The sequence below is a fragment of the Microtus oregoni genome, unplaced genomic scaffold (assembly GCF_018167655.1).
Source record: "Microtus oregoni isolate MIOR12 unplaced genomic scaffold, Mior012 000002F_ref0000024, whole genome shotgun sequence".
NCBI lineage: Eukaryota > Metazoa > Chordata > Mammalia > Rodentia > Cricetidae > Microtus > Microtus oregoni.
Window position 1 is genome coordinate 68,536,494 of NW_024543061.1, and position 10,565 is coordinate 68,547,058.

At 43.6% G+C, this 10,565-nt stretch overlaps 1 protein-coding gene across 1 annotated transcript; it reads left to right on the forward strand.

Annotated features, from left to right (window-relative positions):
* Positions 1-459: 459 nt before the first annotated feature.
* On the forward strand, positions 460-10,304 carry LOC121436303 (killer cell lectin-like receptor subfamily B member 1A). The gene is given in 7 exon segments (XM_041636136.1): positions 460-544; positions 3,182-3,280; positions 4,305-4,379; positions 4,857-5,011; positions 5,352-5,467; positions 10,159-10,276; positions 10,278-10,304. Coding segments are annotated over 7 exon segments (675 nt in total).
* The last annotated feature ends 261 nt before the right edge of the window (positions 10,305-10,565 follow it).

The following is a 10,565-nucleotide window of genomic DNA, read 5'->3' on the forward strand; positions in this document are numbered from 1 at the left end:
GTGAGTTCCTGTCTCTTCCCCTTTATATTCCTCTCTCTGCCCAGTCATGTTGCTCCTGTCTCCACCACCCTAGTGCTGGAATTAAAGGTGTCTAACTTCCAAACCACCACCTGTGTAAACCACCACCACCTGGACCTGTTGCGGGATCGATTTATGTAGCCCAGGGTATTTATGAACTCACAGAGATCTGTCTGCCTCTGTTTCCAGAGTTCTGGAATTAAAGGTCTCTGCCACTGTGCCCTGGCCTCCAGTGACTTAGTTTTGCACTCTGATCTTCAGTTAAGCTTTATTTATTAAAGTGGAAATAAAAGATGACTACAGAAACCCTCAGAGACAAGTGTGGGTGGATGTGGACACACAGCAGAGCATTCGCAGGGGACTTCCTTTTATACTCTGTTCAAATATTAGACCTTGGAGTTTGTCCCTGTTGACAGTTTCAGTGTACATCTCCCATTCGCAATGGGCACACCAAGCGTCTACTTCAGTTTAAAGACACCCACGACTCCAGGGCCTCCGTGTGCATCGCCTCCATCTCGTCCCTCAGGTCAGTAGCTTTATTTCTCCTTCTGGCATTTGAATATCTTCCAGAGTTATGGTTTTTTCTTACAGTTTTGTTGTTGCTTTGAAGGTGAGCAGCTGTCAGTCCATGCTGAAGAGAGTAGATGCTCACAGCTTTAGAGATAAGAAGCTCATGCACTCCCTTCTAGTCAGTTAGTTAATGTGAGACATGGCAGCCCTTCTCTTCAGCTTCCGTCACAAGACCCTGAAGAAGGGATGCTTTACATCTACAAGGAAAGGGATGCTTCTAGCAGAGAGACTCTGTGAAGCATCTTGCCTGGTTCAAACTTCTACAGAACACAAACACTAAGACTCAGCTCCATGGCATCCCAGCACTGAGCACTGGTGGAATCAGCACCCTGTCTCCCGAGGATGTGAAATCTGAGGGAAGGAAATGGGAACTAATGTGGAAGACTGAAGTGAAACAAATATGAAGGATACAATGACTTAGGGGTGGAAGAAAAGAGACAGACAATGAGGCAGAAAATAGGCCTAAAATGGCCATGGTATAGTATGAGATTCTGTGATGTAACTGAGCTTCCTCATAAAATATCGCAATGCATTAAATTTAATCTTTCTATATTGTGCCAAGAATGTTAATCACAACTTTTTAAGAATGCTTGTCAGGAACTATTAAATTAGCAGATTTTTTAATCAGAAAAAAATCTTTGAGTCACCAAATGAGCTTCATTATGATCTGTACAAAGGGTCTGGGAAAAGTGGGGGATTTAAATAACTAGAGGGAAGATTTGACAGAGCCAGTTATTTGTGGTAGGCACAGGAAAGTCTTTGTTTTCCCTGTCTATACCTGTAAAAGTGGAAGGGACTTAAAGAGCTTAAGGGTTGGGGTTTGATTTCCCACTGAGTCCAGTCAGCCCTGCCAGCATGTGCATGGGTGAAGGCCATGTCCAGGAGCATAGGTAACCTCTTAGGGACTGTATCCTGGAAGAAAACTGACTCCCCCACTCCTAGCTGCCATCCCCTGTCAATATCTCCCCAGTCTGGGGTGGAATGTCACGCCCAACTCCCCCACAATCTTTTGTCAGACTTGAGCTTTTGAAGGTCTTGTGCACGCCATTAAATTCATCTCTGTAACTGCCCTATTATGTCCAGAAGACAGTGTTTCCTTGTGGTTATCCAGCACTTCTGGATCTATAGTCATTCTGCCCCCTTCTGTGATAATGCCCAAGCCTTGGTTGGGGATGGGATGGGATGCAGATGTCCCATTTAGAGTGGAGGGCTTCGTAGTCTCTTATTCTCCACATGCTGACCACTTGTGGCTGGTGCACACCTAGAATCCTGCTGTTCTGCTTCTTCCTTGGGTGGCTGGCTGCAGTGGTCCATGGGGTGGAAAAAGCAGAAGTGGAGAACAAGATTTGGATGGCTGTCAGTAAGACAGGGACAGACCTCCAGTTGATGACTTTGACGAATCAGCTCAGCTTTATTCCAGAGTATAGGAAATATATAGGATTGGGGAGTCTGGGGACAAATCCTAATTTGTACACTCTTATTATAAGGCTTCATATGTGGCAGCAGGGTCCTATAGCAAAGCTCCTAATACAAGTCTCAGTTACCGTAAGTGCAGCAAGGAAAAAGTGTCTAACAGGAAACTGAGCTGAAGATAAGTCAGGCCTCTGGGCTTGCAGACAGCTTTCAGATAAGGACAGTACTCCGGGCCCAGAGACATTCTCCAAATAAGAGCTGATAGAGAGCAGGAAATCTCACTGTGTTTCCGAGCTTAGAGAAAGCTGCCAGGCTATGGTAGACTGCAGCATCTTACCGCAGGCCCACCCAACAGATTCCCATCACTCAGAATGAGGAGCTTAAGGTTATCTTCAGCCACACAGAGAGTTAGACGTCAGCCAGGACCAATGGACAACTCTCTCTCAGAAACAGAACAGAAAACAGCAAAAGCAATTATCAATGTACGATATCTAAGGGAAGAGCACCGTAAAAGCTATATCCACAATGTATAGCATGTGTTTGGTTTGTGTGCATGTGTGTGTGTGTGTGTGTGTGTGTGTGTCTAACTGTATACATAGTGTGTGATATGAGGCACATTTTCAGTTCATCTATTCATTAGGGGGCTTTAGAACTCAGCCAATAGGAGGAAATACCTCAACTGAAATATTGAAAATATGGTGTGGACTCATGAGATAACATAACTGTAATTCAAGTTGGAGAACAACACTGTAGACCTCACTGAAGCAGATCTCATGTTCAGGAACAGAATCACATACCATTAGCACCACAAGGCACAATTACCGCAGGATTGAGCATCAAAAATGGCTCTTAGTAAAGAAGGTCCTCCTTAGTGACACGCTGACTCCAGTCCCGCAGCAGAATGTGCCATTTGATGTACAGCACTCAGCAGTTTTCAACACGTCTTCACATCCACCAAGACGTGCATGAGCATTCGTTTTCAGTCCTGCTTTATCAGAGCAAACAGCTGAACACAATGCAGAATTCAGCTCCTGGGATCTGCTTTACGATGGCAGAGAAACACATCCACAGCACACCCTCTAATTGAATCCCGTTGTCCATGTTAATCCAAACCACCTTTAACTTTCATCCCAGATCTACTCAACTGACTTAAGCAGTAACCAGGTGTTTAACTTCACAGACGCCTGCCGGTGCCCACGTTCCCACAGGTTGGCTCTGAAACTCAGTTGTGCTGGGCTCACCCTTCTTCTCCTGACCGTGGTTGGACTGAGTGTTTTAGGTAAGTGAGGCGAGAGCTTTTGCTTCAGAATTTTTCCTGTAAATATCAGGTCGTTTCACGTGCTTTGTCCCCTTGAGCTGGGGGATTGTCAACCACATGAGTAGTTACAAGACAGTGTCCCATGTGCAGTGCAGAAGCTTCCCATTTCTGTGCTTCTGAGTTTTTCTGAGAGCTGTTAGGGGCTATTACACATGAAGGGCTCTCTAGCAGACCCATGCATGGCAAACATGGCACCTGCCAGTTTTGCCCATTCTTCTTCCCCCTCCCTTGCTAAATTGTTAGATTATATTCCTAAACTAGCCTCCAAGTTCACTCCCTTATTTGTCCATGGAACATTCCTGAGACAGAGCACCAAGGTCCAGTGATTAAAACACCAAGAGCCAAAAATCAAATTTCATATTTTGGCTACACTGGACTTACCAACTCATCCCAACACAGACTTCCCCTTTTCTCCTTAAAAAGCCAGTCCTGCAAAAACACCTGCTGCTGTCTATGCCAGATCAAGAGGCAGCCCCTCCCCCTCTTGATTAATGAATCTCTTTTGTGTTTAGTGTTTGGTGTCTGTGTGTGATCTTAGCTGACTCCAAACCCCGACAACTCACATGCACCCAGAAAGGCATAACTGTGACATAAACAACAAGGTAGAAAACTAAAAGGCTCAAGTGTTTAGTTTATTAAGTGGCTTCTGAACTCCGGTGGCAGTGAGCTGCCTTCCTTGGAGACAGTGTGATAATACTTGTTGTGAAGATGGGAATTCAGACATGAGTGTGGGAAGTTAAGAGATTCTGTAAGGGCATTAGATGATATGTGGTCCCAAAGTGGTGTGAAATCACACGCTCTGTGTTTTTCTTCTTCGTTTACATATTCTCTCTCTGAACTCATTCCTCAGTGACTGATATTTTATCTTCAGTCCATATGTACAGGTTTGTTGAAACATCTCCACCTCCTGAAGTGGGAAGGAGAACACCTGTTTCACCATGCACTTCAGTATTTAATCATCTCCGTGTGTTTTCTTATTTACTAGTGCGAGTCTTAATACAAAAGCCATCCATAGAAAAATGCAGAGAGTATATTCAAGAGAGCATAACTGAACTAACAGGTAATTTCGCAGCTGGACTTTCCTAAGAATAACAGTTGACATTTGCTATTTACCAGGACTAATATCAGCCAGGGCTTCAAACAGGCACCTATGAAGACAGCACCATGGTCTTACGTTAGAGGAAATTGCTGTATAAAAACGTGTTAAGGGTCTAAGGACTGGTAGTTGATAATGCTGGGAACTTCTCTGAAACTGTGCGACCTTGAAGCCTGAGATCTTAACTGCTTGGCGTGGTGTCTCAGCATGCTAGCATACTTGATCACTAACTGTAAAAAAAAATGTCAAAGAGTTAACTTTAAAGTTAATTGATAGAAACAAAGATGAATTCCTTGTTATTTCTATTTCTTTGATATGTCATAACAGCAATTTTCTCCCTGCATATGTTAATAATTGTATTAGTAAAACAACTAGTGTGTGTAACTTGCTATACACAGAAGAAACCGGATAGAAATTTACCACGTCTCCTTCCTGCATCAGGGAATCCAGCAAAGCTACACTGCCCAAAAGACTGGCTTCTACACCGTGAGAAATGCATATGTTTTTCTCGAGATTCTAATATTTGGAAGGAAGGTCAATCTTACTGCGCTAGAAAAGGAGCCACTTTGCTGCTCATTCAAGACCACGAAGAACTGGTAAGTTGTGCTGTAAAATAGAGGTGTAAGCATGTTCTTGAAGCTATATCAATGTCTCCAGATTTAATGGATCTTCCATGCAAGGGAAGTGGAGACTTTGCATTATGGGAGCTCATAGTCTGAGAGACTAGAGGGACATGTGAGCCAATAACTGCATATGTAAGGTGAGTGTCCTAGGATCATAAATGCTGGGCACAGATTCCTCAAGGGAGGAAGAATGAACTGTGCTGAGGACTCAGGATGGACACAGGTGACACTTGACCTAGGTGTCGGGAGGCTGTGGAATACGAGTCACAGCACACAGGCTCAGGTTAAGTCCTCTCCTCTGCTTTGATTGTAGAGATTCATAAAGGACTTGATAAAGGAAAGAGGCAATTCATTTTGGATTGGACTAAATTACTCCTTGCCAGACAAGCACTGGAGATGGATAAACGGCTCCACTTTAAGCTCTGATGTGTGAGTATTGGAGGAGCTCACTCGAATGTTCATTTCAGGTCATTTTATTGTAGGGCTCCAACAATGATACCAGTTCAGAACAGTGTGAAAATACGATTCCAAAGGTGTTGACAGAAGTTTCTATCCTGCCCAGTCCCCGCCTTGTTAAGTCCCAAAGAAATCATACAAAGGTCTACATTAATTATAAACGGATTGGCCTAGTATCTCGGGCTTCTTATTAACTCCTTCTTACATGTTATATTAGCCCATTATTCTGGTCTGTGTTATTCACATGGCTTGATACCTGGCGAGGCAGTCACACTTAGCTTGCTCTGTGTCTGGCTGACAACTGCAGACTGACCTTTCTGCTTCTCAGAATTCCCCTGTTCTCATTGCCCACCTCTACTTCCTGCCTGACTACTGACCAATCAGCATTTATTTAAAAATAATACGAGTGATAGGATACAGACCATTGTCCCACAGTACAAAGGTGGCTGAAAATTTCCATCTATAAAAAGGTCACAAGTGCCAGGCGGTGGTGGCGCACTCCTGTAATCCCAGCACTTGGGAGGCAGAGGCAGGCGGATCTCTGTGAGTTCGAGGCCAGCCTGGTCTACCAAGGGAGTTCCAGGACAGGCTCCAAAGCTACAGAGAAACCCTGTCTCGAAAAACAAAAACAAACAAACAAACAAACAAAAAGGTCACAAGTTTGTGTGTGTGGGCGTGTATGTGTATATATATGTATGTATGTACACAATGGACTTCTAAGACTGGAGACTAAACTAACTCCTTAGGAAAGAGAACACATTTTTACATGCCTGCTTGGAACCTGAAGGCACAAGGAACTTTGCTTTTCTCACTCTTACATTTTTTTTTATTTTCCAAAGAATTTCTTTCTTTCTTTCTTTCTTTCTTTTTTTTTCAAGACAGGGTTTCTCTGTGGTTTTGGAGCCTGTTTTGGAACTAGCTCTTGTAGACCAGGCTGGTCTCGAACTCACAGAGATCTGCCTGCCTCTGCCTCCCAAGTGCTGGGATTAAAGGCGTGTGCCACTACCGCCCGGCACCAAAGAATTTCTTAAGTGGTCCTTTCCATGCTGTGGTAAAATGAGCCTTAGTGTGCAGTGAGCCCAGTAGCTCAGGTCACAGCCAGCAGAGGAAGAGTAAGTGGGGAAGGGAAGGCAGTGTCAGCAGGGAGCTTTGTCAGCTGAGAGAAATGATCATTGTCATAGGTTGCATTGTAGCTTAGCTGGAGTGATGAAAGCTACAATTATTTGAGGAGCTGTGATGAAAACAGCTTTAATCAGCTTTTGTTGTTGTAACAACGTATCATAGAAAAACAAGAATGGAAAGTCATTTTGGTTCACAGTTCAGGGGACTCAAGTCCTCTTCATCTTGCTGCATTGCTGCTGGCCCTGTGCAGTGCAGAAATGTTGTAAGTGCACAGCAAAGTTGCTCACCTCGAGATGGGCAGGATGGAGAGGAGATAGCAAGCACCAGGGTGGGATGAGAAGCAGAGATTTGCCCTCAAAGGCTGCTTCCCACCATGACCTACATCTTTCTGGGAGGCCTCATTTTGTTTGATGGGAACTCAGCAATGGGCTAATTCCTTGATGGAGTTAGTGCTCCCATGATCCAGTCACCTACCACAGTTATCCTTCACTACCGGGTGTCAAAAGTATAACTGTGTGTGTGGTAGCTCACAAAGAAGCATTTTGCTCTCGGTGTCTTGCCACTTTCTTATTATATGAGATTGTCATGGTAACTGTGCAATGAGAGACTTGACATTTCAGAATTAAACTATATATTTTAACAGAATTCATTATTTTTGTATAACAAGAACAAAATATTCATGCAAAAGGATGTAAGATTCAGTCAAATTTCTCTACAGTGCTTTTTATGAGGTTTTCAGGAGTGATATTTAGAATCATTTTATTAATCTTGTTTGAATAAACTTAAGCAAATCTTACAAGAAAATGAACTTCTTATTCAGAACAGAAAAGATTGAAATGTAAAATGCTGATTTAGATTTACTCAAAATGTAATGAGCCTTTAATAAGTATAGAAATTTTTGAACATAAAAAGTTGGCATAGAGTAGAGAAATGTGAAGTGTACGGATGAATCTCGGCCGCTCTGTCCTTTACTCTGTGGACAAAATGTCTCTGTGATTAGACTAAAGGGACTGAGAAGCCTGGAGGCTGCTGTGCTCAGTAGGAAGTGTCAGTCAAGCAAGCCCTGCCTTTGCTTTAACTCTCTGTCCCTGGCTTCAAGTAAGGAAAAGGGAGAGAGTAACAGTTTCCCTCACAGGGTTATTTGGGGATTAGTAAGGAATGTCAGAGAACTCTCCAGGAGTCCAGCAGGAGAAGGCCTGGGAGGTCTTAAAGGGATTGTGAAAGGAAGTCCTTGACTACATAGATCAGCCACAGGGAAATGATGCTGAGAATGGAAGACAGATCCTGAGGGTGGAAGAATCCAAGGGAATCATGGCTGGATTGATGGAGGAAGGTCATTGGTTAAATAAAAAGAAACTGCTTGGCCCTCATTGGTTAGAAGATAGGTGGGAGGAGTAAACAGAACAGAACAATGGGAGGAAGAGGAAGTGAGCTCAGACTCGACAGCTCTCTTCTTGGGAGCAGACGCCTCGGAGAGATGCCATGCTCCGCTCTCCCAGGCAGACACACGCGATGAAGCAAGCTGCCAGGTTAGACATGCTGAATCTTTCCCGGTATGGGTTGATAGGGATGTGAGAATTAGCCTGTAAGGGCTAGAGCTAAAGGGCCAAGCAGTGTTTAAATGAATACAGTTTGTGTGTTGTTATTTCGGAGCATAAGCTAGCCGAGCAGGCGGCCGGGGTGCTAGGAACGCAGCCCCGCCGCTCCTATTACAACACTGGATTGCAGGCTGACCACTAGGACGGCATCAGATTCACATCTCAAGCTCAAGGGCTCCACTAAGAACTAAACAAAGGAAGGACACCCGTGAGGAGCCCGGCCACTGTCAGATGCCACCTTCTTCTAAGACCCTTGATACTGTGTGTTAGCACTTGAATTTACGGGGCCATAGGAGCTATGCATGTTTGAAATCCGTGTATTAATCAATACTTGCCAACCTAAGGGAGGACAATGAAAGGAATCATGACTACGAATCACATGAGCTGAGCATCTTTCCTTCCCTGCATCCAGTTCTGTGATCTAGACCCTGTGAGCTCACTCTGTATACTGGATGCATTCATTGAGCACCTACTGTGTGTAACAGTTGTCACCCATTCAGGTATACCATAATGCTTCTCCAAATGTTAGATAGTTAAACCACATACATGTATGTACATACTTTTATATGTGTATGTATGTGTGTGCTTCTGCTATTAATCTATTTTGGAGAGTTATTCATTTTTGGTTTATGTATATGAGTGTTTGCCTGCATGTGTGTACATGTACCACGTGAATGCCTGGTGTCCATGGAATCCAGAAGAGTGTATCAGATTCCTTGGTACTGGATTTACAAATACTTTGAACCGCCATATGATTGCTGGTAACTAAACTCGGGTCCTTTGCAAGAGCAGCCAGGACTCTTAACCTCTGGGCCATCCCTCCAGCCCCTAACCTTGTAAGGTACAGGAGGTCCTTCTGTCTTTGTGTTGCTTTCATTTGTTAATAAAAAACTGCTTTGGGCCCTTGATAGGGCACAACTTAGGTAGGTGGGCAAAATGAAATGAAATGCTGGGAGGAAGAAAGCAGAGTCAGAGAGAGACACCATGGAGCCACCAGAGACAGACATGCCGAATCTTTCCTGGTAAGCCACTGCCATGTGGCGATACATAGATTCATAGAAATGGGCTAAATCAAAGTGTAAGAGTTAGCCAATAATATGTTAGAACTAATAGGCCAAGCAGTGATTTAATGAACACAGTTTCTGTGTGATTATTTCAGGGCTAAGCTAGCTGGTAGCTGGGATGAACAAGAGGCTCTCTCCTTTGCAAAACTTGTATATTAAATAAAACTGAAACTAAAAAAAAGAGCTCTTCACAGGATTGATGTGGTAATTTGAATGTAATTGGCACCCATAATCACATAAGGAATGGCATTATTAGATGGTGTGGCTTTGTTGGAGAGGGATGGCCTTATTGAAGGATGTATGTCACTGTTGGGGTAGGCTTTAAGGTTTCCTATGCTCAGAATACCACCCAGTGTCTCAGTTGACTTCCTGTAGACTGCATGTCAAGATGTAGCCATCACCATATCTCCCACCATCCACCCCACCATGATGGTAATGGACTGAACCTCTGAAACTGTAAGCAAGCCATGCCAAGTAAATGTTTTCTTTGTAATAATTGTTGTGGTCCTGGTGTCTCTTTACAGCAATAAAAACCCTAAGGCAATGTGTTAGTAGTAGAATAGGAGATCACATGACATGTTAGTAGTGGAATGAGGAGGTCACGTGACATGTTAATAGTGGAATGAGGTCTCCATCTCTTCAAACCATCTGTGTTTCATGCATCATTATGAACATTGTTGCTGGAAGGCTTCTTTGCCAGCGAAGAAACAGCAGGTTTCAGAATCAGCCCTGCTATCAATGTTTATAACATTATGTTTGTGTTTACTACACTGAACAACTGTGCATTCTACTGTTTCCTTTAAATTCCACAGGAAAGCAATGACAAGACATTTATGAGAAAATTCTAAACACTAAGAGTGGCTGTTCTCTTCCTCCTCAGATTACAAATCACTGGTGAAGCTAAAATAAACAGCTGTGCCTCCATCTCAAAGGACAAAGTGGTTTCTGAGGACTGTGCTTCAGACTACTATTGGATCTGCCAGAAGGAACCAAAACGTCTCTGAAACCAGGTGTAATGACTCCTGATAGTCAATCTCACTTGGATTACTTTATTATACAGATCTCCACACTCACTCTGTCTAGGCTGTCAGCCCAAACAGTGCACAGTTGGTGACACAAAGCATGGATTCTAAAACCACTGTGACTCCTCAGATGCCCATGTTCTGTTTCTTTATTCTGTGAAGGGTATAGAGAAGCTGGTGTGTTATCTCAGAGAAGTGTTTTGTGGAAAGAAGCCCAGACAGCTGAGGAGCACTGGATTCTATTCTGAACTCTGTGACCCTCACT